General features: G+C 35.6%; 1 protein-coding gene across 5 annotated transcripts in view; it reads left to right on the top strand.

Annotated features, from left to right (window-relative positions):
* The window catches only part of ZNF236 (zinc finger protein 236), a 70,761-nt gene that overhangs the window by 35,496 nt on the left and 7,696 nt on the right, over positions 1-27,569 (top strand). For 2 of the 5 annotated variants that reach the window (XM_057366631.1, XM_057366628.1), the window contains exons 13-30: positions 634-778; positions 3,065-3,325; positions 3,583-3,833; positions 4,412-4,513; positions 9,446-9,597; positions 10,703-10,809; positions 10,904-11,055; positions 11,171-11,383; positions 11,905-12,184; positions 12,627-12,730; positions 15,359-15,724; positions 17,624-17,769; positions 18,995-19,238; positions 19,942-20,121; positions 20,678-20,830; positions 21,461-21,651; positions 23,269-23,400; positions 24,023-24,220. In XM_057366631.1, the coding sequence (XP_057222614.1) occupies positions 634-778; positions 3,065-3,325; positions 3,583-3,833; positions 4,412-4,513; positions 9,446-9,597; positions 10,703-10,809; positions 10,904-11,055; positions 11,171-11,383; positions 11,905-12,184; positions 12,627-12,730; positions 15,359-15,724; positions 17,624-17,769; positions 18,995-19,238; positions 19,942-20,121; positions 20,678-20,830; positions 21,461-21,651; positions 23,269-23,400; positions 24,023-24,220 (3,377 nt within the window). Of the gene's footprint in view, positions 1-633; positions 779-3,064; positions 3,326-3,582; positions 3,834-4,411; positions 4,514-9,445; positions 9,598-10,702; positions 10,810-10,903; positions 11,056-11,170; positions 11,384-11,904; positions 12,185-12,626; positions 12,731-15,358; positions 15,725-17,623; positions 17,770-18,994; positions 19,239-19,941; positions 20,122-20,677; positions 20,831-21,460; positions 21,652-23,268; positions 23,401-24,022; positions 24,221-24,329; positions 26,817-27,569 lie in introns of those variants that run through there. The other 3 variants (XM_057366633.1, XM_057366630.1, XM_057366632.1) reach the window with 3 other exon arrangements.

Raw genomic sequence — 27,569 nt, 5'->3', positions numbered from 1 at the left:
AAGTTATAGTATTTAGAAAGTGTCATGTTTTTTCAAGCCCCTGACAATACTTCCACATTTCTACTCCTTCCCCCCAAAAAACCCCAAAACCACCCAAACCAATAAAAAAAACTTAGTTCTTTTAGAACTCTTTTTTTAGAAGAGCCTGACAATGTTACTAACTAATGTAACAGTCTTAATTTTTCTAAAAGCCTATGAAGAAAAGTCTGCAAATTGTTCTATACCTATTTTAATGCTTTTCACAAAAGGCATAGTAACTATTTATCAAGTTGTGTATCTGGTATACATTGATTAAATATCATTTTCTAAGGTCGAGGTTGGAAGAAGATATTATTGGATCACCAATGAATTCATAACTATCAACTTTTTCTGAAGTTAATGCTTATTTCGAACAAGAATGCTACTGTAATGAGATGGACCTATGGATAAAAGTTACCACTAAAATAGCACATACAAGATAATATCTGTATAATTTTAAATAAGTGATGAAAACATGCACATTTTCTTTATATTTTTGSATACTACAAATTTAGTTACGATTTCTTTTCAAATACCAATTATTCAGACTACTGCAACTTTGGAATAACTTTACCAATCAATTTTTCCTTTTGGTGTGTGTGTTTATGTGTGCAGGTCTTATCCAGCCAATCCCGAGGAATAGCCAGGTCTTCCAAAACTATTTTAACAGTAATTTTGTGAATAATGCAGAGAGACCATACAAATGTTATTATTGCCATCGAGCCTATAAAAAATCCTGTCATCTTAAACAACACATCAGGTAAAATAAACACAATGAAGAAAGGAAATGTATGCAAAAACTAATTTATGGAGAGGTGTGAAATTTATACAGTGTTCACTGAAAAGATTGTTTTTTACCATCTCTTAAACAGTGAAACAATGATAATAGTTTGGTTTTTTTTTCTAATAGAGTTGGAGGAGACTTGGACTAACMCATGCCTGTGTGCAGTTCTAGCAGTACCAGTGGTTGTGTTCAATGTGCAATTTAGTTTACTGACACTTGGATTCTTTTTTCCTAAACTGCGCATAGAAAATAATAAGCAYTGTTTGTGAATTCATATGGTAGTTTTGTAATTGCATACTCCAGATTGCCTCCTTTGTAACTCCTATTTTTTGAAAAGGAAATTGGCCTTTTGTGCTGTATGGAAAATGTAAAAGAATTTGAGCTTACATTKTAATCATGTAAATATTGTTTGGGATAATTTTGTTGTTTGAAGCTCAGTTCAAGTTCCATGTAGTCAGTGCTTGTTGCAATCATAACATCATGGAATAATAGAAGAATTTAGGTTGTAGRAGAACTAGTGGAGGTAACTAGTCCAATCTTATTTTGAAAAGAAGAGTAGCTTTAAAGTTAATTAGGTTGCAGGCAGTGATTTACAAGCAGTGAGATTTAACATAYAGTCAAGTTATGAAACTGTGCTGACTTACAAACTGAATAATTAGAAGAGGGAATATGGGAAAACTCCACCAAAGATGATTACTAGAATCTAAGGAAAGGTTCTGTACAAGCAGGTGGCAATCTACTTGTTTTTGCAATGTAAGCTCTGTACCTCTTTCTCACTTTCTTTAGCTCAGATCATGGTGAGCTCCTCATGCTCTCCTCTACAAATCATATTCTGTATTTGTAAGTTCTCAGACTTCCTTGAAACAGTTCTTGAGTTTTGTATGGTATCTTACTGGGAGGAAGGGCAGCCTTACAACATCCCCATCCTCCGTTTTGTAATATCCTACCTAGATTTGTCACTGTCTTTTGTAGATCCATTCAATATGGAATGATAAAAGTAAAAGTACTTCAAATTATACTGAAAATGCATCACCTGCTGCTATTGCTTCTTTGATTAATCTTCCAAAAGAGTACTGAGTGAAGCACGACTTTATTTAGGGTTTCTTAGTGGAATTRCAAACTTTTTTCTTATTCCATGTTTAGTTTTTTTAAATTGGYATTGCTATAACTAAAATGCTATGCTTGATACTGTGGTCAGTGTGTCTTCATGGAGTAGTGCTGATCATTGCTTGCAAACCTTGTTTCCCTCTCTGAAAAAGAGGGAAATTTGTAGTAGGGGTGTTTTCAGTAGGACAGTGACTGAATAGTGTGTCAAATTATCCTCCAGGCACATCAAGGAAGGTCAGGATACTCTACTACTGATTTTTGTAGTGTATTGGTAGCAAAACAATAATCTTGTTATCTGTCATAATACTTGGTTATGGCATCTGATGTCGTGGTCATAGCTTCTAAGGCTACTGTAATCATAAGCTGTCCCTAACKTTTCCTGATTTTGTTAAATCTTGCATCTTTTATCTTCCATTTCCTAGCGTTCACATTGCCTTCCTGCAAACTCTCTGCTGGGATGCTACAGTCATAACTCTAAAACTTCTTGTTGCATTCCACTCTTGTTTCCTAACCTGTCCTTCCATCTGTTTTGTGTCTCACTGTGGTCCTAAAGGAAAACTATACTAGCACCTCTGGAAAGAAGAAAATAGYGAGTGCTATACACTTTGATGATATAACTGAGAGGCTTTCCCCACTTGAATATTTTTTTCACATCATTATGGGAGACAGGTTGTATTGTGCCTTTTTTCAGRAGGTATTCAGGATGGAATACTGTTCTTTTCCCAAGAGTTTAGTGTTAAGTGTAGTGGTAATGTACATAAGGAAAACCATATCTTTTCCTCCAAACTTTTGTGGGCAGTTTTTTAGCTGAATTGAGGAAAATACATGTGAGTGGTAATATACCAGTGTGAAGAACTGCTATACCATCTGGAATGGAAGAAWTAAACCCAAGTATTTTAATGGAGAAAAAGTGTGATAAGAAGATTGTACTGTAGCCCATAATTAAAACTAGTCAGATAGTATTACAACAACCTGCAAGGTTGTTTGTAATTTAAGAAAGTTTGATTTCTGGATTTTCTTAACTGAGRCCTCTTCCATCCATGCAGCTGTCACCTTAATTTTGTTCATTTTGCTCATTTTAAAATTGAGTTCCTTTAATAACTTTGTAAATCAAGCTGTAAAATTGTATTTTAACCTCTGCTTTCTCTTAAAAAGGTCGCATACTGGTGAAAAGCCATTTAAGTGCTCTCAGTGTGGAAGAGGTTTTGTGTCAGCTGGAGTTCTGAAAGCACATATTAGAACACACACTGGATTGAAAGCTTTCAAATGTGTTGTGTGCAACGGGGCCTTCACTACTGGTGGTAGCCTCAGGCGACACATGGGGATCCATAATGACCTTCGACCGTATATGTGTCCCTACTGTCAAAAAACATTCAAAACGTCACTAAACTGTAAAAAACACATGAAGACTCATAGGTATGTTTGTGATTTTATGTGAATCTTTCTATGGAGTTCAGCAGCCGTTCCTTAAAGATACTTGGAAATGCAGCTTTGCTCTGTAGCAAATGTATATATTTGAATAAGGATTTTTAGTTATGGGTAGCAAACAMTTAGGTACTTTTCCAGGTATAATAAATTATGGTGTATAGTAAAAATAAAAAAAATTGTTCACATAAATACTTAGGATATATGTCTAACTGAAACCATAAATCCATTCTCACCTTGCTTTGTAGATATGAACTTGCACAGCAACTTCAGCAGAATCAGCAGTCTTCTTCAATAGATGATTCTACGGTAGATCAGCAGAGCATTCATGTTTCTACACAAATGCAAGTGGAGATTCAAAGTGATGAGCTACAACAGTCAGAAACTGTTGCAACAGATCAGCAGGCTATTTTAGAGTTAGACCAGCAGCCAGTAGTAGGCACAGAAGAAACAGCACTGGAACAAGAATTGGCTGATCAGCCTTTAGAGCAAGATGAGGGTGAGTATTTGAAATATGATAAGGTTTATAAAGTTTACAAGTTCTCAAATAATTGTTTCTTGACAGAAACTGGAAAAATACATGGAATAAAGGTTGCTTACTATATACTTAAAATATATCATTCAATTTCATTCATTGATGATTAGTTTTCCTGTTCAAATACAAAAAGATTATGATTTGCACCCTTTAGTTGTAGCAAGCAAAACTACTAAACAAATATACAGAAAAATAATACGTCCACAAAGACCTTACCATGTCAGTTCTCTTATTGTTAGAAAACACTGCTGCATAGTCTACTAGTGGAACAAAGTATTTTGGTTTTGCTTATTTGCTCTTTTTCATGGTGCTATAAGTTACAAAGTACAATAGGGGAATATAAATAAAATGTACTATAAGCAAAATTTTAAATACCTGTTCAGCTAATAATTGTTTCATTTATTTTTAATGCAAAACTTTGGATGACAGTAAAATATGGGGTTTTCAAAATAACTGAAGTATACAGTTGATGGTATCTTCTTTTCTTGATATATTCCCTTTTTATTTTCCCCTTTCCCCCCTCCTTCATTTCCCCTTTTCAGATAGATTTGTGACATCCCAGCATGCTTTACAGGAAAACATTACTCAGTTTGAACAGCAGACTATAACACAGCAGCCATTTGATCAGCAGAGCTTATCACAAGGTTAGTAATAAATAGAGGAGATAAAAAGTAATTTTTATAAATCTGGCTTTACAGGGTGGCTATGATAAAACATTTCCAAAGTGAGCAACTTCAGTCAAAATAACTGCAATGCACAGAAYTTGCAAGCAAATTACCATTTTGAAGCTATGCATGGTAGAATATTATGAATACTTAAATTTTTTTTTTGCTTTTCCTATCTGCTGTCTAGTCATTACAGTATGCATTTTATAGCCAGGCATTTCCTATTCTTGCCTTGATTGTGTTTGAAATTGCTGTGGCAGTAGGCAGTTTGTACAAGTTTTGCCTTCAATATACATGCTCATAACCTGAGATAATCATAAACACARTCTTAAGATTTGAGTAGCTACTGGGAATCATTTTGGAAAAACACAGTGTAAAATATTGTCATGTAAAAATTATACTTTCACCTATCCACAGCAGTTTCCTTTTATAGTTTATAGAGCAAAGAATTCAGAAAATTAAGAGATTGTAAGCACTTGGAAAGATTTTTTTTTCCTGTAAAATACAGAGCAATACGTGTAGGCATGTGTGGCCTACAAAYAGTGAAGAAATAACTGTCTGTCTTTGCTTTTCACAGCTGGATTTCTTGAATTGTTTTATAATGTGAAGCCACTAATTTTGTTTTGCAGTTTGTTTGGTGGTTTTTTTTTTAGGGTTTGTGGTAGGAGGGCTGTTACTGAGGTGGGGAATGTTTAAGGGGTTTTCATTTGTTTTGGTGTGGAAGCATATATCACTGGCTGATCCCTTGATCTCCTTGTTTCTGACTCTAGGAAATAGCTTCCTGTAGGTGGTAACCAGTAATTGATATTCTGTCTGCACAAACTTCTCTGTTCTTAGTTTCATTCCCTTTTAATTGTGTAGTATCAATTGTAAAATTTTAATTGACTGTGGTAAGTTGCATCACACTGTGAAGGAATAGTATAATTTGCCAATTTTAATTCTCTAAGTTGTGTTGCGTTGTGTGTAAAGAAAACAAAATTGAAGTCTCCACCTTTTTAAACAAGATTGATCCAGAACCTCTTAAAATACTGTGATTATTTYGGTTGACTTTTACAGTTTTTCTTAYRAATGAGAAGACACTACAGAAAAAAAATGCYGCCTTTTTGCTCTACGTTACTCTGAAGAGTGGTGGTGGTGTTTGTTTGGTTTTTTAATGACTCCTTGGAATTTGAAAACCCAATAAGTAACCCTTAATCATATGTTATATTATCTTATTTAAATGTCAGTTTCTATGTATGTTTATCTTCTGTATTATATAAATATTGGTTGATTTYTTGGGGAGGGGAAAGACTCTTCTAGAACTCACAAAACAGTTTTCATCATCGGAAGTCTAGGTTGATCATCAATACATTGTAAAATCGGTTCAGAGAAACAGAACATTTATGGTGTGGGCTTTTTAAAGTCTCATTTGTATAAGATTTCTCCTATTCTACTTGGAATCTCATCCACAGATTCCCAACTCTTTGAAGTTTCCTTGAAGATCCTGGAGCCCTTCAAAATTTTTGAATTTCAGGTAGGTAAGCATTTGCGCGGATGCATGCGTTAAATTGGTCGACCCTCTCCCTATGTCTGCATCTGTGCTTCATGCTCCTAATTTCTTTTTCCTATCAGCTAGGTAGAACATTCAAGCTTAAAACACTATGTCTTTTTTATTCTTGATATTTATAGGCTGCATTCTTGTTAAAATATTTTGCTTCGGTGTTTATTAATAAAATGACAGAGGAGTTTAAAAAAAATTGTGATAGGTTTTTTGATTTTTCTTTTTCCTTTTCTAAGGGAAAAAACCCAACTTGGCATTTTTGGCAGATGAAGCTAATCTCTAGGTCTGCATAGACCTGCAGGAACTTTGTTCTTTCAGGTTTATTAATATTTCTATTGAATTTCTTGTTTGTTCAGATAGATTCTCTTCTTCCTATGTTCAGACTTGTAAAGAAGTGCAGATCCTATGAGGGTACTACAGCATCATTGTCTGTGATTCATTTGAGCTAGATTTGAAGGCTGAGGAAAAGGCTTATGTTGATCATAGTTTGTGTCTTTACATCTTATGATTTACATAGTTTGTGTCAGGCATCTTTATTTGAAGACTTTTTAAGTGAAGTCAGAACAAACAAATATGCCTTTTACCTGCAATTGTCTTTGGGTTATTGACTATCATCTGTCACCAAATGTGCCATACAAATTACATCACCTTTACTTCCTTTAAAGTCTCCCTATAAGYATGGTTGAATGATAATTCAAATAGTGGTGATAGACAAATAATCTTGAAAAACCAGAAATMCAAATGCTGTTAATTCTATAGCCCATACAAATATACCCTTGCCATCACAATGCTGTTTTGCTTTCCTAAGAAGCTGATCTCCAATCTCAGGACTTAAAATTTTGATCTTTCAGTAACTGCTTACACATATTTGCAGTCRGCACTGTTCAGCTGGTTGCTGAAGTTGCCTATGAAGCAAACCTGCAGAACGTGTCATTGGTAGTCACTGCTGAGATGCACATGCACATGTCAATGTCTATAATGTTAGAATTTGAATGATCTGCCAGTAAAGACTTGAAATTTTTTCCAAATTAAATATGGTATTTGCTACAAACTATCATACTGTTGCTTTCTCATTCTCACATGCAAGAGTTTTTACATTTTTACATCTTTCTACTAGTAAAATGATTTCCAGGGTATTCTGTTTTCCGATATGTTTTTTTAATATAGAAGATAATAGGTTGGATGATGTCCTAAAGCAAAAAAAAAGCCCCAAACAACAGAAATGATTATATATACTGAAAAACACAAAATCCAATTCCAAGTTTAGAGGACTTTGTGGTAAGAGACTCCCCTTATTACACAGAGCTTATGATGTTCTGTGTTCTTTGAAGATTGATCAAAAGCTTCTGGGAAACAACATACAAGTGATGAAAACAAGAGCAGAAAACAAAGGTTGGGAAATTTCTCAGACYGAATGTCTGGGTTCTAGTTTTTGGTGGTATGGGGGATTTTTAGTGCTTCAGAAGGAGTATGATGATAGCAAATGCCTTTAGCATGCTCAAATCTGTCAGATGTTTTTTTAAATTTTGAGGGCAGTATCATACCTACTATGCGAGATACTGAGCAAGATGGGGATGCATCATGTATATTCTTGTTACTTTGCTTTGTATTTATTCCAAAACTACTTTCAGAAGTAGCATTTCTTTCTTCAATTTGCCCTCAAATACCTCTACATTCAGAACTTCTCTTACTGAGCATTTTGTTGCATGATCCTGGGAAATTTTTCAGGATGTCAATAATTTAAACATTATGAAATGAAACAGGCCACAGTATAGTGACTACTTTTTTTCCTTCTTAGCTAGTAAAATTTACCTAACTAAAAAAGAAGTTTCAGGTTTTTTAGATAGTATATTTAATGGTTATGCCCCTTTTTATGTAGGGCATGGAAGTGACATCACTTTGCCTCWCTTTCTTGAGTCTTGTTTTTTTATATTCTCATCTGATGTAGTGGCATCAGATATAAATAAAGATAAAATAAGATCAGAAATAAAATAAAGATATTTCTAAAATCTATTTGAAAAGTAGAAATTAGCAGCCCTCTTATCATTGCAGAACTTTTAGTTGCTTKCTTCAGGTTCCTTTTTTGTCATTTCACAAAGGGTAATTGAGGTACAAGGATCGGCTTTTATGATCTTTTTTTCTTGCACTCTTGTGGTAGTTCTAGGAGAGAAAATAGTAAGTTTCAGCATTAGGTTTGGTGACTAGTTATGACCTGATTAATAATGCTTTCAGGATTTGTTTACATTTGTGAGTTTTCATTCCATGGTGAAAGCAATAGCATACAAGTAGGGTTTTTTCCYCAACTGATTACAATGTTCTTCTGCTGTGAAAAGTGTCTTTTGGGAAAATTTCTGCTTAAATTTAACACATCCAGGTTTCTRTTTTACTGTTATTCAAAACATACTTTAGGCATTGCTTTTTGGCCTTTGATGCTGTGATCATCTGATGTGGGTTTGTTTCTACCCTGTTTTCATAATCTTCACCCYTTTTGTCCACTAAAGGCAAACTGCAGAGAAGTACTAAAATTGTTGCCCTGTTGATACCTGTGGTTTCATTTTTTTCCACGTGGCACTGTGGGTCATTTTTTTAATACTAGAAGTATTAAGACTTAAAAGGGTTGATAAAATAACATCTTTAACAGCAATCTGAGCTGTATTTCCCTGGCTCTGAATCATTGGTGTTAYCATTTCATTCATTCATTTTGAAAAAGAGATGATTAAGATTTGCTATTTCAGGATAACAAAACCAAATAAAAATTTCAGGGTTTTATACTGGAAACGTGAATAAAAATGTGTTTATTTTTCACTTTGCAGTTTGCCTTTGAGAGGCTCTACTTTACTATTACCTAAAGAGTGGGAATATGTGGAGGAGATCCAAAGTAGGAGAAAATGGGGTTACTTTGTCAGAAACTGGAGTTCTCCTATTGGGTCATCTCCTCCACTCACCCGCCATCCTCCCCACTGAGCTTTGCATCCTTGTGATCGGCTTCCAGTGTAGTTAAGGGAGCGTGGTACCAACGTGGATAAAGGGAGATGGGTCAACCTGTTTGACACATGCATGCTTACATACAAGAAATTCAAAATTTCAATGGCTCTAAGGTAATTGTGGCACCCTGAAGAAACTTCAAAAAGTGTTTTTCTGTGGAGGAGATTTTCCAATAGAATTCCAGCTAATGGTAAGTAACCCTATTATGCCTATTACATAGATGCCAGAAACACGTGTGTTTTGACGCTCAACAGTGAGGAGTACAACTATTACTATATGGTAATGCCACTTATTCTCTTTTGAAGGTAGTCTTCAGAAAAGTGTGGTGTTACTCAAAGCCCAGTTCAGTGTATTTTACAGRTTTATGACTCTTTAATTTCTGGCAGGTTTTACAGTGAATGACAGCTACAGTCAGCAGACTCAATTTCCAGCTGTACAGCAACTTCAGGATTCAAGCACACTTGAATCTCAGGCTCTTTCMACGAGTTACCATCCACCAGCCCTTCTTCAGGTTCCCAGTACCGACACTATTAATGTAGTAAGTACTACTCGAAGGTAGGATTAATAGTTACATGTTCAATCATGAGTTTCTTGCACCGTTTCATTCTTGATTAGGTAAAATGAGAAGTAATAAAAGTTTCAGGATTTCTTCTCTAGATTGTTTATGTTTTATACTGGGAAGTAGAAAGATGAGCAGAGGGTAAGTGACTTGACTACAGTTTCTAAAACGGGATGGTATTTTTTKATGATTTAGACTTAAAAAATCCAATATAATGTTGGATTGGGARTTGAAAATTAAGGACAGGAGATGTTACAAAATAATTTTACATTATTGCACTATATTCYCCTAATTCTTTAATTTMTATAKATATATATAAAATTTTAAAATGCATTACAAATCTGTAGTGGTCATTCATGGAGCTTGCATATGACAGTATATGATGGTCTTGTGTGGTTTTCAGTTTCATAATTTGTAAGAGCTCAAATACTATGAAACCAATTCAAATGTAACTTTTTATGATGGTTAGAAGTACCTAGCATGAAAACCATCTGTTGTAATGTATTTACCATGATGACCTCTATGAGTTACTGTCCCTTCAAGCCTGTTTGCAAARTGCAAGTGTTGTTAGAGAACTAATGTCAGTTTTAGGATCTGGAAGAGTTTGAGTCATTTCAATTTTGGTTTTGGAATTTCCTTGKCTTCAGATTTTCAAACATACTCTTGTTCTCAAGGATTTTTCTGTGGCTTTTACTTAAAGGGATGTTCAGAAAGTAGTGAAGTCTGTCAGCAATGCTATATTTTGCCACTTAGTCAGTGTTTGGCTCCTCTACTTTTAAATTTAACTCCTCAAATGATAGAAAATCTAGACAACTTAGATACATTTTTGTGGAGATTCAGAGAAGTGTAAGTTCATCATGTTGTCGATTTATTCCAGTTCAGTAGCTGAAATTTTTGATGCTTTCCTTCTCACTATGAAAGAGTGAGGTATCATACTGCACTCYTAATTTCCTGTTAAAATGTATGAAAGCATAAGTTTAATTGCTTATGTTGACTGTAAATGCTGTAATTCTTTTCTTGCCTGTTTGTCTGACTATATTTAAGTATTGTGTTATTGAAATTTATGTGAGGCTTTGATTTTTAGACCACTCGCTTGATACAAGATCAGTCACCACAAGAAGAACTTGAATTGCACACTCAGCGRCCTCATTTTCTTGAGGATAATGAAGATCAAAGTAGACGTTCATATAGGTGTGTTGCACTTGTAGGTTTTGTAACAGCATTTCCTGAATATTTTATGGCTAATAATTACATCAAAATAATGAAAACAATTTTCTTCTAATAGATGTGAATATTGCAACAAGGGTTTTAAGAAATCCAGCCATTTGAAACAACATGTACGATCACATACTGGTGAGAAACCTTATAAATGCCAACTCTGTGGCCGTGGTTTTGTTTCCTCGGGAGTTCTTAAGTCACATGAGAAGACTCATACAGGTAACAGAGTATACCAGCTCTATATTAGCTTAACCCATGTTTGAGTTTTGTAAATGTCCTGTGTGAGTAAACTTAAACAAATAGCATGCTACTGATTTGTTTYTGTTACTTTAAGGAGTTAAAGCATTCAGCTGTAGCATTTGCAATACYTCCTTCACAACTAATGGCAGCCTTACCAGGCACATGGCAACTCACATGAGCATGAAGCCTTACAAGTGCCCATTCTGTGATGAAAGCTTTCGAACAACTGTTCACTGCAAAAAACATATGAAAAAACATCAGGCAGTCTCCTCAGCTGTAGCAGCAGCTACAGATACAGGAGGGGGAGGTAAATTATTTCATTTTTACTTTTACAGTCCTTACTACATAAGAAATACAGATGTTTTGGTGGATTACGTGAATGCTATAACAGTAATGGTAGAAAATAGCCTTCCAGCRTGGACAATGTCTGATGTTCAGAGCTGCTGAAATTGCTGTGTTATCAAAATTGTTAAAAGAARTTAGTTTCCCAGTATCTATCCAGCGCATTAAAGGCATTTTATGTGACATAGCTACTGTAGTATGTCACTAAAGTAGAAGATGTTTTGTCCTATATTACTTAACCTGTGTTATTTATTATAAAAATAAGAATCATAAATCCAGCTTTTTTAAAATGGAAGTACAGACATGAGTAGTTAGACCTCTGAAAATGATTAAAGTCCAAGTGCATAATGTAGTGGCCATGTGTTTAATAATAAAACCTTGTATTTTTTGTAATTTCAGCTGACAGATTAAACTAAAGAGACATGTGGTGTTTGTTTTGGTTTGATTTTTTTGTTTGTTTTTTTTTTTTTTATTTTAACTTGATAGTTGCATGTGTTGAAGAAGATGATGAAAGCTCTGAACGAACTTCCAGAAAAGCTCGTCCTGGTGTCATAACTTTTACGGAAGAAGAAACAGCAGAACTGGCAAAGATTAGGCCTCAAGAAAGTGCCACTGTTTCAGAAAAAGTTCTTGTCCAGTCAGCTGCAGAGAAGGACAGAATTAGTGAGATCAAAGACAAGCAAGCAGAACTGGAAGCAGAGCCCAAATATGCCAACTGTTGCAGTTATTGTCCCAAAAGCTTTAAAAAACCCAGTGATTTAGTCAGGTGAGGAATGGAMAGGTTTCATGTGGTTTTAATTTGGTTCACCAGAAACTTCAGCAATAGCAGTTTCCTATAATTCTTTATGCCCAATTTGAAGYTTGACTAATATTTACATAAATTTTTCCTTTTCAAAGTAGTTTAAAAATGTGTCACAACGTTACATATTCTGAATATGACTAATCCAGTCTTTTCATATTCATTTTCCTGCAGTATTAAAATTATTATTATGAAGTTTCAGAATCTGTTTTTTCTTGCTCTAAGACTTGSATATGAAACCTGTAAAAATCTTGAAAAAATGTAGATACTTAAATCTTCTTGTTCTGCGTAGTATAATGCTAGTATAAGTATTTTATTAATTCTAGAATTAGTAAGATAGAAAATAAATATTTGTACAAATTGACGTAAAAGAAGAAATTCACATATACATGTATCCTGGAATTATTAGGCATGTTCGTATCCATACTGGAGAAAAGCCGTATAAATGCGATGAATGTGGAAAGAGTTTCACTGTAAAATCCACTCTGGATTGTCACGTTAAAACACATACAGGTCAGTAAGGTTTTGCATGTCTTTGTTTAGAAACTGGTTGCTTTGTTGATCAGATTTTGCAAAAAATGCTATGTGAACTATGGGTGGCAGTGCTAGGTAAATTTGGTATTTGCGGCATCATCAAGTGAATCACATTAGAACATTTTCAATAAACTATGTTATTACAGCCTTCTCTATTAGTAAGCTTATAAAGCATAGCCTTAGCTCATGCACAAACTGTGTATGTGAGTATCCAGAATATGTTCATGTCAAATCATCTGTAGCATTTCAATGATAAATGATTTTCCTGACCAAGRAGGTGGAGTTGGGGTAATCTTATAAAATTAAGTTAGAGAAAAAAAGAGCTATAAACATTAATGTTTGTGCCACTAAGTAAACTGCTTATAAAAAGTAAGAGAACAAAAATTTTTAGCATTCAATTGTTTGAATCTTGCAAGGTGAATGTAAACCTAATGTCTGTAATTTTAAAATTTTTACAGTAGTTCTTTTGTATTCCTGAGAAAGGTCTGATTTAAATTCTAGTATTTTTCAGCCCCAATTTTGTGTTAATTAAAAAAAATCTTTTAAGTCTTTCATACTTGTTGTCTTCTTACCATTGAACTTCTGTAATAAACCCAGTCCTGAACTAATTAATTTCTGTAACTAGCTACAGTTTCATTAAGCTTTATTATTATCTCTTTTCAAAAGTTTTAAATGATGTAATGCATAATTTTTTTGCTCAAGGAATCTCCCTCTTCATTTTAGTGTATTTGTACTTTCTGCTGTTGTTTAGTAAGAAATACTACTCGTGTTATATAAAATAGTTGCATAGATCAGTATCTTGTCTCAGACAGTAGCAGATAGTAAGGATAATGAAAGGAACAAAGCAGGGATTTGGTCATGTACCTCCAAGGTCAAGCAGTTTGCAAACTGTGGGGCTCTGAGTAAGAGATTGCATGTCTTTGCTCGCTACCTTTAATTAAATATTTTACATTCGTTTTACCCAGTTGTTTTCTGAACGCAGAAATACTTCCAGTAGTAGTAAGTTCCTGGATTCTAATTTGATTTTCAGTTTTCATCTTGATGATTTTATTCCTAAGCCTACAATTTTTTGATTGAGAAATAATAAGAAATTGTTTCATCTTCTTAATTTTTTTAAACTCTTTATGGTTGTATAGACTTTTTGATAATATATAATGGAGCTTTGTAAATTATTATTTTATCATTCTTAAAAGATTTTCCCAACTTGCAATTCATTCTCTTTTACACATTRCATATATTTTGACTATTTGAGTCCTCACTCAGGTGCTTAAGAACTCCTCTGGTGACTCGCAGTGTGAAAAGTGTGATATAAGCCTTTTGTGTTCAGTCTTAGAACGCTTTTTCTTCAGTTCATGAAAAAACTCTTTCCTTTTATTCTGTGGCAGCATTTTTATTAAGGTCTTTTCATACAAAACCCATGTAAAATTCCAAAAATCCAGATACACTCTTGTCAGTGGAAATCTGGTCTTCTTCAAGGAACACTCAGATTTGTGAGGTGCAATTTTTGCAACAAAAGCCACATCACCTTTTCCCTATTGTAATTAATTTTATCCTGTGGGTTTTTTTTTTTTTTCCCATTTTCTTTTCTAATTGGGCCAGGTTGTGGCTGAATGAACATGAAGGTTAACTAATGTGCARTTTCTGCATTTGAGCCTGGATTACTTTCTGGAATGATGTTTTAATCTCTGGGCAAAAGAGATTAAATCTCTGGGCAAAACCTACACCTTCTAGCTCATTGTGTTGGWTTCTTTCCTCTGTTTAGCTAGGAAGCAATATTGTGCTGCTGGGAAGCCTGGGAATTTCAAGAGTTATAGTGGGTTTTCAGCTGCAGTGGCATGTGTTCTGCCAGATATTTACATTATGCTTTTTGTAAATTCCACAGCAGTATATATGGTTAGAGAATAAACTCTATGGTTTGCTGTTACTTGTAGCATATTTAAAATTCCATTTGAGACCAAGGGTGTTTTTCAGCTGTTAGGCCCTCTGACAAGTCCTCTCTGTTAGGAGAGACAAAGAGGACTGTAAATGTATAGAGTAGATTTCTGTACTTCTAGATTACTTTGAGGGGTTTATAATTTGTTTTAGAATATTATTTCAATTTTAATAGTTTACTACTTGTAATCAATTAATACTAGTTAATTGAGGCAGTGTTGAAACAGAAGAATAAAGCTGCTAAAATTAAAAACTAAATGAGTGGCTAAGTAAGTCGGAACCAAATGCTGAAGAGGTTGAGATGAAACTTTTAATTCTCCAGTTTATGAGCTGTGTAGTTGAGCTGTGTATGAGCARTTGTAGTTGAAACTGGATTTGYCAGGAAGATGAAATGAGGAGAATGRCAKAGGCATGAAGGTGACCTAATAAGATTCTGTATGAAAGCTCTAAAAGCATATTGAGTTTTAGTAAAAGGAAAAAGTTAATATTCACTATACTGAGAACCTTAATTAATTTTAAAAGTGGCCAGATGATAAAAGTCCAATTATTTCAAATTTATTCTGTTCAAATTMGTTTAGAATCTGTTCTGGGTTTTGTTAAATTGGTGATTTAGTCCTGTCAATCTTTTTATTAGAGGTTTAATCACTTATTTTTCTGGTTTTAAAACTTTTCTAGGCCAGAAGCTCTTCTGTTGTCATGTGTGCAGTAATTCTTTTTCTACAAAAGGGAGTCTAAAAGTCCACATGCGTCTGCATACAGGAGCAAAGCCCTTCAAATGCCCACACTGTGATTTGCGGTTTCGTACTTCGGGACGCAGAAAAACCCACATACAGTGTCATTATAAACCAGATACAAAGAAAGTTAAAAAGCCTGTTGCCCGGACTTCAACTGAGGGACTACAACCAGTCAGTCTTCTCAATTCAACCTCAACAGACCCTAATGTTTTCRTCATGAATAACTCTGTTTTGACGAGTCAGTTTGATCAAAATTTACTTCAACAAGGACTTGTGGGCCAGGCTATCCTGCCTGCTTCRGTGTCAGGTAAAAATGGATGGCATGGTGATGGTGGTGGTGGTATGGAGATCAAGTTCTGAAATTTGCTTTCTATTAGAGTTCAGAAAGTTTTGCCAAACAAACAGGTAAGAGTTGTACTGAATTCGTGGTTCAATGCCCAGTGGTCACATGTATAGAAATGCGGTTTTTTAAGAATGAAGGGTAAAATGTACACAGTTCACCTAAAAAAGTCTCTTCAGTTCTGCTGTGGTGTTGCACTGCAGAGAGGAAGGAAATGCAGATAACAAGAGRCTGGAGTGCTTGTATTCTTTTTGGTAATTCTTTGTTGTCTTTTTTTAAAAAAGAAGAGAAGCAAAGCAGTTACTCTGTCTTCAGTAGTTACATGTGAATAATGAAGAGTGTTTTAAGTGCACATCCTCTGCTGTACATGTGCAGTTATTTATCCTGAAGAAAAAGAAAAAAAAATCCACACACACCAAAAGGAAACCAACCAAAAAATCYCCAACTCCAAAACCAAAGAAGAAAGTTCTTTAGCAATACAAGAAACTAGTAGTGTAGGCATGTATGTTAGATAATTAAGTCTCTAGGGTATGAAGTCTCACCAAGTGGCAGTGACTGCAGCTGCATTAGCACATCAGATGTGCTGCAGGCCCTTCTTTGCCTCTGAGGCTAACTGGCACAGAACACCCAATATGGTTCATATTGCAAGAAAGTGACCTTTTGAGAATGATCCTTGCTAATTCCTAATTTTTTTTCAGGTATTTTTTGTGTAAATGCTCAMTGACACAGTGTYTGTGTAAATGCTCAGGTAAACTTGGGAGAAGGATGATTTTAAGAGCACAATARTGTTTGGGTGTCTGGAGATGGGTCTTGGTACTTTTAAATGTACAGCTTAAATTGTGGGTCTTGGACTGTCTGCCATTTCTGAAAGTGAGGCTTCGATTTTCTGTTCTTTGGCATTTTTATTTCAGTATATGTCTATGATTTTGCAGGTATGCCCACAAATTTCAGAGTATTGCATCAGTCTCATATTTAACTRTAGCCACTCCAGCTTATCTGGTTTGACCTAAACTGTTGTCCAAAATGAACAAATTGTTGGTATTCAGAAGATACTGATGTTATTTGACAGGCACAGTTAGTGATAAGTTTGTGATAAAATTAATGTTTGCTTGGATTTTTGAACATAATAAGGATTATTGAGCATATTCAGATGTCCTACAAAGAGGCCTTCCTAAATTGAGATTAATAGTGTGAGTTTCACCCAGTGCAGGTATATTTTGGGTGCATTATAAACCTAATTAATTATACTAAATAACTCTGAAGAGGAAAGGATACGTGTTTTTGAAGCATCAACCAAAGGAAATGGGTTGATCATACTCAAGGTGTTTGGAGAAGAGAATATGTCAAGCATAAGATGACCTTTTTCTTAAATTCTCAAGACCTTTTGTAGAGAAACTTTTGAGATTAGTACCTTTTCAAGTTTTAAAAACTTTCGGATTTCAGTTGCTAATGTACCTTTATTTTCATCCATGTAAGTATGGAGGATGAACTTTGACACTTTGATACTAAACCATGTCTGTGCTGTGCAAAATGTGGCAGTAATTTTCATGTGTATGTTCAGACTTAGGTGCAGCACACACTCCAAGGAAATCTAAACCAAATTTCTCCAGATTTCTAGTGCTACTCTGGAGGTATTCTTGTTTTATAAGCTGCTAGCTAGTGCATAAATAGAAATCCTTAAATCACATAGAATTTATGAAGCTTTAAAACAGGCAGACGTCTACTTCAAATTATTTTTTTTTGTCTTAAATAAATGTGTGTGTATGTAGCTTTTATATTGATTTAATTYATATCGATAAGCATGCTGAAAGAGGTAGTCAGTAATGGTAAATAAAAACGTTACAATATAACTGTTTTCTTTGGTAGCTGGAGGTGACTTAACTGTGTCCTTGACAGATGGTAGCTTGGCCACTCTTGAAGGAATACAGTTACAACTTGCTGCTAATCTGGTTGGACAAAATGTTCAGATTTCTGGAATAGATACCACTGGTATTAACAACATAACATTGCAGGTAAGTTGTTCTCAGTTCCTTGCTTTTAATTGCACAGAGTCACTTTGAGGGTTGAGGAAAGTTTAAGGASCCTAAATAATTCTGAAACAGTTTCCTTGAGTTGAGTAAGGATGTGGCAGTAACATACTGTATTGGTTGTACAATGTTAGAATACCTAAATAATCGCTGCACAATGGGATATTTTTCTGCTTTGGTTTCTTTAGTCTTTTTTTTCAGGTGTTTTTTTTTTTTTTTTTACCTCTGGGATTTTGACAAGACGCTTTTAAATATGTATTTTTTTCTTTCAAATAATTTTGTCTTTACACTTCAAAAGTACTTCAAGTTCCCACCCAGCCCCCAGAAGACATGCGTCACCCTCACTCCCTGAAACAAACCCAAATTGTTGCACAGAATGTTCTTTTCTAAACATAAGACACTGTGTTACTTTGCAAGCTTTTAGTAGTTGGATTCASAATTTAAATTCCCACTGAGCTTGTAAAGGGAATGAGAGAAAAAGGTGAGATGATTGCATTTAAGAGTTTGTATTGGAGATATGTGAAACAATGTTTTTCTTGAACTTGGTTGTGTTTGATCAGTTGCACAGAATTATTGTTGGTGTAGGAGACCTCTGCAGGTCACCAGATACAACCCCAAGGTTCGGGAAGGGATATCTGCAGAGTTGGATGAGTTGCTCTGCTCAATAAGTTTTTAGTATGAAGACATTTTAATTTTGTTTATCTCAACTGCTAAATTTCTCTGAAGAGTAAAATGCCTTATCTTTAAGTATAGAGAACAGCTGCTGGCTTGGGAAATGAGACCTTAATGATCCCTAGGAGGTAAAAATAAAAGAAATAATTCTGGTATCAGCCTTCTCTCTGCTCCATGCATTTTCACTTTCAAAGGCTTGAAGACAATGATAWGCATTAGATACACTAATAAGACAGTACAGAATACCAGCAGTGTGTTTACCTGTGCCTAGCATGCTGATACGTAACTGATCATGATTTCTCAAACATTTTGCTGAGGGAAGAGGGGAAGGTGAATCTGAATAGGCTGGTTACATAGTCACCTTAGAGACTGGTTATATACAGACACATTAAAATTAAACTAAAGTTTAAAATGGTTAAGTATGAGTATTCAGTACTATAGTTACTCCATATGCAATAAATATGTATTTTGGACTGAAGAATATTCGTTTGACTCATTTTGATAACTTCAGATTGATTATTGAAAACCTGTTTTTCAGATCGATCCAAGTATCCTACAGCAGACATTACAGCAGAGTAATTTGCTTACTCAGCAGCTGACTGGGGATCCCACCATGGCTCCACAGAATCCCTCCCTCCAGKCAACAGAAAATGCAGTGCCAGCTAATGTGGTTATTCAGCCCATATCAGGCCTGTCTTTGCAGCCCACAGTAACATCATCTGCTAACATGACAATAGGGTCCCTGTCTGAGCAGGAGTCTGTGCTGACAACCAGTGCTAATGGTAAGCAATGTCARTAGTTTGATTGTGCTTTCAATTTCTTAGTTTTATTTAGGGTATTACCCCACAGTGAGAAAATGTCACCCCCTGCCTCTCCCCACCCCCACCAAGCACCTCATTTTAATAAATAATCAACTTGCAGTTCTTGCTTGAGCATCTTCAGCAAATTTTACAGCTTTGTGTTACCCTTTCTTAATACAGTTATTTTCAGAAGGTGAATTAGAGAGTAAGTTTAGATTAGATATTWGGAGTTCTTTACTGTGAAGGTGGTGAGGCACTGGAACAGGTTGCCAATAGAAGTTGTGGATGCCCATCCTTTGAARTGTTCAAGGCCAGGTTGAATGGGGCTTTGAGCAGCCTGGTGTAGTGGAAGTTGTCCCTGCCCATGACATGGGAGTTGGASCTATGTGATCTTTAGGGTCCCTTCCAACCTATGCCATTCTGTGATTCTATATAATGAAAATACTTTAAAACTTCCATAGTCTTGAGAAAAATACAAAATCTTAGTTCTGACAATCATAACTGCAGAGGAATAAATTGGATGTGAAAAAAACTTAGATTTTAGGCTGCAAATTCTGTTGTCTTCCCTTGGCTGCATCATTTAATGTAGTTCAGAAAATAATGTATATGAATTGGTTAAAAAAGTTATGTCCAAAATTCCACCAAAGGATATGGAATTTTTTTTTTGTTTTACTTTTTTATTTAGGAGGACAAGACATTACTCAAGTCATGACTTCACAGGGTATGGTGTCATCAACAAACGGACAGCATGAGATAATGTTGACAATAAATAATTCCAGTTTGAGTCAAGTTCTAGCTCATGCCTCAGGYTCTTCTACAGCAACATCATCAGGAAGTCCTCAAGAAATCACTCTTACAATATCTGGTTTGTGTTTCTGAAAATCTTTCATGATACCAGATSTATTTTCTGAAGTTCTATACAGTAGCATATCAGGGTACTTTTACAGTCCACAGTTTTCCCATGTTTTCTTTTTATTTTTATATTCTTTATATCAATTTTAAAAGATACTCCCCAAATCTGCTTTTGAAAACCAAACACATTTGCTTTGAGAACACGTTAGATCGGTTCCTTGTTTTATTTTATAGTCTCAATTAACAGCTGAATTTTTATAGATTGATCAAGTTGGTGCTTTGAATGTAGATAAGTAAGATACATATTTGCCTAAATATTATTTATATTATCAGGTATTATTAAATATCAAGTATTTCTGTACATGTAAGTATCTAGATTTGCATAATGACATCTGTATTAAAAACTGGTCAAACCTCTGCATCAATATCTGCATGTATAGAAATTAATTTTATGTTTTGGTTGTATTTTCTACTTTCATTATTTTATGATCTATTTTTTATAGTTGTAAGAATAGTAGCAGAATAATGTTGAAATGATTCCAGTTACAGTAAGACTTATTTCTGTTCAGGCCAAGATCTTATTCAGCATAATTCTGGAGGCACTGATCTGAATACTGGCTTAAGGCTGACAGCACCAACCATCAGCAGTCAGACTACAGGTGCCACATTAACTATAAGCAACGACCAGCTGCTTTCTCAGGGCCCTTCACTAAATGCTCCAGGTATGCATACAATGGTTTCTCTAATTGAAAATAATAAAATTTTGCTGGAAAAAGAAATACTAGACCAACTAGCTAAATATGAAGTGGTATGATATTGCATATCATGATTGAGGAACTGTATGTGTTTTCTCATAAGCTTTAAATTGTTACATCAGTTTAAACGAACTTTATTCCATACAGTAAGAAAAAAAACRAAAACAAGAAGACACATTTTTAATAAGTACTTTGAGGCAGTTACAGGAGTATTGAAGAAATATTTCTATAAATTGGAGGATGATGGAATCTGGTGCATTTGTTGCAGAAGTGATAAAACATCAAATTTTCTCTAGTATTCAAATTTTGAGATTTTTAGTTTGTATATTAGTTTTTACCTATATATGTTTGTATACACACATGGACACTTGTGCATGCAATACTGTTCATCAAGCTACATTTAAATGTAATTTTTCTAATTTTATCATATGACTTACAGTTTTAGATGCTTGATTAGCTGTTTAACCAATTTTGTTGGTTCCAAAATAGAAAGTCCTAGCAACGAGAAACAGAAATWATGAAGTTCACTTAAAATAAGTTTGCAGCTAAGAGTTAATATACGTAACAATTTTTTAAACCATTTTGCATATATTCCAGAGCTTAATACAACAGGTGGAACAAACCTTCCTCCAGCAACACCCATATCTCAGTCTGCAGTTTCTGCTCAGAATTTGGTAATGTCTTCATCAGGAGTTGGAGGAGATGGCAGTGTCACTTTGACTCTTGCTGACACTCAGGGAATGTTGTCAGGTGGTCTTGATGCAGTTACACTTAATATCACTTCACAGGTAAGATGCTTTTCTGTACTGACAGGTAAATTGATGTTCCTATCTTACTGGAACTGAAGATTTTGCTTRGAAAATAATTTTGTGCTGGAAATACATAATATTTGAAAATTTTGTTAATTTTCCTTCTTTCTGCCAATAGTGTACACCATCTAGAAACATGAACTGTTTAAACAGATGTGCAGATAAATTTTGCAGCGTTGTTTTTTTTAATGAACACATAGATTCTACCGTTTCAAACACTGAGATCAGTTTTTAGTGTTAAACTATGTGCTTCATCATCACTATTCAGTGATACAGCTTAGTATTCCTAAATACATTATTTCATATGATAGTTTTTCTTTTCCTGCTTGAGAGTTGAAGAGCAGTTGCAACAGTTCTTTTGACAGCAAGTAATAGGACAGAATTTAATTGACTATCTTTAATAACAGATGGCATTATAAGGAATTTTATAAAAATGTTGCTGTATGGAATATCATCTCCCCAGTTACCTTATTATTAGTTTCCTTTATATCATAATTTAAGATTTTTGGGGTGTTGTTGAGAGCCAAAGATACTGGCAAATAGARTCTACAGAGTGGGAAGATAAAAAAGATAAATAATATTAAAAGACTGGAAAGTGAAAATTTGAAGTTATGTTGTTGACATTCCAGTGTAGATTTTACATCTGAAAACATGGGCTGTTTCTTTTATTTTCTTGGCTTAACTAGGTTTAGACTGATTTTTACTTACTTTTTTACCTGAATTACAATGTGTAAATGTGTATAAATTAAATACTATTTGTCTTGCATTTGGTGTGATTAAAACCAGTGGAGCAAAGTGATATTCTTCCTGCTGAAGTTCTGCTCTAGGAAAGGGAAGAAAAGATTACCTAAATAGTTCTTATAATATCCTTGTGATTTCTGGCATCACACAGTAACAAAGTAGAACATGGTTTCATTTCAGACTTTGTAATAATTTAAGTGATTGCATTTGGCAGTGTTGCTTTTATTAAGAAGATCCTGTGCGTCCTATTAGACAAGCATAAATAAAATTGAAACACTGAATAATAATGATAATAACTATGCAAACACAGTTTATTTTCTTATTCACAGGAAATCCTGGTAAATGGACAGGTAGTATGTAAAAAAATGTKTTACCTGGGGAAATTGAAAAGTCATTAAAAGCAGTGTAGAAATAGAAGTAGTAAGATATTAGTAATCATATATCCTAAGTACTGRTTTTGTATCATGATTTCATGGGGTTTGGCAGTATGTTTAATAAGGAGATTTAAATAAAGGAAGATACTGTGGGAGGGCCATGCAGGAGAGCAGAACACAGGAGTTAAAGGCAAGGGAAGGCTGAGACATTCACCATTTCCTGCAAGGCTGGTAAAAAAAATTAATCAACCAAATCTACTCTTACAAACTTCCAGCTGTTGTTACTGTTACATTGTTAGATTTAAATTTAAATTTAAAGGAGAAAAGGAGGTAAACAGTTGCATTTGTTCGGATAGGATTCTGAAATGTTTTTTTCTAAATATTTTTGAGGTGTGAAAACTTACATGACTACAGTTAGCTGTTTAAATACAGCTTTTTAAATATAGTTACTCTACTTTTTTTGTTTTCCCCTCTTGGACAGGGTCAGCAGTTCCCTGCTATACTCACAGATTCCAGTCTTGCTAGCCAAAATGGATCAGGATCACAGCAAGTCATACTGGTGAGCCATACACCCCATTCAGCACCTGCAAACTCTGATGAAATAACGTATCAGGTAGGTACTATATATTTCTATATCTTTTTGTGGTAAAGGACTTTATTTAATCAAAATACTGGAATAATTCCTTTTTATATTGAATCATGAAGGCTGATGTCATTCCCAAACGAGTATTGGGAAGAGGTTCTCTGACTCCTAGTCACACAGATTCTATTCTAAGCTTTCAGGTAAAAAAACACTTCCTTATGAAAATTGAATCCCAATAAAGAAGAACAACTAGAAAATATTMTTTTCCTCTGCAAAATTGGAGATARTTCTTTTTCTGTCMGAAAAGTTTTTTCCTTATGAGTTTTGTTTGGTGAAAAACTGAGGATCATCTGTGATGTTCAGGAGCATAAAACTGAATATAGAAAAATATGGATACACTCAGATTCTATTTATGACRTGTTAAGTGAATTTGATCATCGTTATTAGTGTTGTTTTCTTGAAATATATACATATCATTCTTTAGAGGAATGAAATAGAAGTTCATATTTACATATAACTGACTTCTTTTGTGCCTGTAAGTTGCTTGCAGATGCTCTGTAATGATTGGTCATGTCGAGGTAGATTTTGAAAAATAAACCAATGTGGATGTGCTTATGAAATTATCTGATAGTGTTTTTGTAAATTGTTTTAGGTGACAGAGGTTTCCCCTAATGTGACTAAAAGCAGTCAAGCAGAAAAGGAAACTCGTGGGCACCAGTGTTTTGAGTGTAGCCAAACCTTTTATTCCGTCACCATGCTGACTCACCACTGTAARGAGGTTCATGGCAAGGAGCGAATACACGTGTGCCACATCTGCAATAAGGCCTTCAAGCGGGCAACACACCTCAAGGTATTTGGTAATAACAGCTGATTGTTCTCTTAACTCCTTTTGTTTTGGACTTTCTGTGATATTAACAAAAGGTACCTATTAGTCCTTTGTCTTTGCTTTCCCTTTGCAGTGTGAGGTGTACATCTGAGAGAGGGAGTCTAAGTGATAATGTATGCAGATAGAGAACTCTCTTCTGGAGCACGGAGAGGATTTTAATGCATATATTGACTACAGAATGAAAAACATTTATGCCTGCCATGCAAGTAGTAGTGTCAGGAAAAGATATCRCTTATTTGCATATGAATATCATCAGTGCTAATCCTGACTTCCACATTATCTTTTSGTGTCTCAGGAAGTACCTGCTTTACAGTGTTACCATTTCATTTGTAGATGCCCTGTTGTGTGAGTACAAGTGATAAGAGGAAACATTTGTTTCAAAATATCCTTATATAATTGCTGCTGTCTAGTGATATTTTCTCTGTTTTTTCAAGATTATGAACAACCTGATACTTCCAAGTATTTTAGAAAAAAAGTAGCAGTGTACCTGAGTTCTTAATTGGATTATAAAACTGTTCTTGTTAGGAATATTGGGCTGTACTAGACAAGTGCTTTGTTCAGGCCAGTATCTTACCTCTGAAAGATACCCAAAGGAAGTAATTTGAAGAAGAGCTTTAAGAAAAGAGTGAACATATGACTTACTCAGAATTTTGCCAGCTTCCCAGAATTTATAGCAAGAAATTTTTGGAGCCGAGGCAATATATTTATATTTATTTATATTATCTTTCTATTTATTTTACCTTTTAGGAGAGCTCATCTGTAGACTTTCTTACACATTGATGTAATATTTTATGGAAATATACTCTCTTTGTGAAGTTCACCCCCTTGGAGTGATCATGTCTGTCAACTAGACTATTGGAAACTACCATAAAAAATGTTGTTATGAAACTCTTAGAAGAAATTTTTCAGGAAAAGAAACAAAGGAGTCTTGCTACTTGTTTTCCTTAAATAATGATAACAAACTCCAAATATCAGTCTCTCTTCAGTTTATTTTCTTAAAACTGGCTGGTGTTACTCTTTTTTTCCCCCCTAATTAAACCTTGACTTCTATTACATGATGGGTGCACGTTAAAGATAAGTGCATGTTAAAGACATGAGAAGATAACTTCTTATCCTAGTATCTCCCTCGAATTATTATCCATAACTGATGTTTTGGGAAGACAGCGTCTGAAGTTGCAATAAGAAGTTCAAGAGCAGTCACAAAACTTGAAACACATGTTAAGGGATCAGAAGCACAAGTARTCTTCTCCTCTATCCTTCCAGTTGCAGGGAATGATGTAGGAAGAGACAGAAAGAGCTGGCAGATCAATAACTGTCTCTGAGACTGGCATCTCCAGCAGAATTTTGGGGTCTTTGATCATGGATTAGTCTGTACAACAGCAGGCTTGATGCAGATGGGCTACGCTTGTCTCAAAGGGTGATTTTAGCTGAAAAGTTAGCAGAGCTCATTGAAWGAGCCCTAAACTAGATTTGTAGGGAAAAAGGGATAAAACCAGACTTGCTGGAGATAAGCTTGAGGGCAGCATGCCAGCGTTTGAGGTTTCATGTGCCAGCAAGGTCTTTCAGGCTCTACTGCAATGTGCTGAGTACACTGAAACACGTTTGAAATGTCCCTGTACTGGTGCATGCAGCACCATAGCCATCTGTGGAGGTAGGGGAAATGGTCAGTGACCTGCTACACCATTTAGACATGCACAAGTTGTCTATGGGATTGGATGGAATCCACCCAACGGTACCGAGGAACCTGTCAGAAGAGCTTGTCAAGCCACTTTCAGTCTTTTATGATGAGCAATGCTGGCTAACCAGGGAGGTCCCAGTTGACTGGACCTTAGCACCTGTGATGCCCATCTACAATGGCTGGAAGTAGGATCTGGGAAACTACAGGCCTTTTAGTCTGATCTCAGTGCCAAGAAAGTTTATGGAGCATATGGTCTTTAGTGCCATCGTTTGGCACATACAGCTAGGAGATGAGGCACAGCCAGTATGGGTTTATGAAAAGCAGGTTCTGCTGTAGTAATATGACCTCCTGTAACTGAGTCTCTCAGTGGWGGAGGGAAAGGCTGTGGATGTTKTCTGCTTGGGCTTCAGCAAAGCYTTTGACTCTATTACCCACACCATTCTCCTGAAGAAAATTATCATGGCGTGGACGGGTTCATGGTTTGCTGGGAAAAAAAATTGGCTATATGTCCAGAGAGCTCAGAGAGTGGTAGTGAATGGARTTACTTCCAGATGCTGGCCTGTCACAAGTAGTGTTCCCCAGGGCTCAATACTGGGGCAGGTTCTATTTAATACCTTTATCAATGATCTAGACAAGAGCAATCAAATGCACTCTCAGTGATTTTGCAGATGACACCAAGCTGGGCAGGAATGTCGATCTGCTGGAGGGCAGGAAGGCTCTGCAGAGGGATCTGGACAGGCTGGATCCATGGGCTGAGCCAACTGTGTGAGGTTCAACAGGGCCAAGTSCCGGGTCCTGCCCTGGGGTCACAGCAACCCCAGGCAGCGCTGCAGGCTGGGACAGAGTGGCTGGAAAGCTGCTGCTGGAAAAGGARCTGGGAGTGCTGATTGACAGTGGCTGAAYRTGAGCCAGGRTGTGCCCAGGTGGCCAAGAGGCCRATGGCWTCCTGRCCTGKATCAGGAACAGTGTGGCCAACAGGAGCAGAGCAATGACTGTCCCTCTGTACTTTACACAGGCAACACCACACCCCAGATCCTCAGTTCCGGGCCCTCATTTCAAGAAGGACATTGAGGTTCTGGAGTGTACCCAGAGAAGGGCAACAGAGCTGGTGRAAGGTGTGGAGCACAAGTCTTAGAATGAGCAGCTGAGGGAAACTGGGGGGTCATTTGTCACTCTACAGCTACCTGAAAGGAGGTCATGGCCAGGTGGGGTTTGGCCTCTTCCAGTAGGACGAGAGGAAGTTACCTCAATTGTGTATGAAACCTTGGGGTTTGGCTTAGGATTTTGATTTGTTACTTGTGGTCTTCATTTTATACCGATGGAATTCCAGAGATTGCCAAAAATATTAAGGAGACTGCCCAACTTTAGGCTTTTCAGAAAAACCCAGTAAGAGTTAAGCTTATCAATGTTTAGATGCCAGTCTTAACTGTATGTGTTTTTTTCCAAAGATTATCAGTAGCAGCAGCTTCACAATTATCCACAGGATAATCCTCTTTAGAGATCAAGTACGAGCACTTCTGACACACACCCCCAGTGTCAAGACTTCTCAGTCTGGTGACTWCAATTCCCCTTCTGATGTGGGTTACTGTCCAATTTTACAGCTTCAGAGAGGAGAATCTTAAGACATGCACAATG

The sequence above is a fragment of the Malurus melanocephalus genome, unplaced genomic scaffold, assembly GCF_030028575.1.
Source record: "Malurus melanocephalus ecotype Western Australia unplaced genomic scaffold, MMel_1.1 scaffold_69, whole genome shotgun sequence".
Classification (NCBI taxonomy): domain Eukaryota; kingdom Metazoa; phylum Chordata; class Aves; order Passeriformes; family Maluridae; genus Malurus; species Malurus melanocephalus.
The sequence above is the reverse complement of the archived record's forward strand: the minus strand, read 5'-3'. Positions and strand labels throughout refer to the sequence as shown.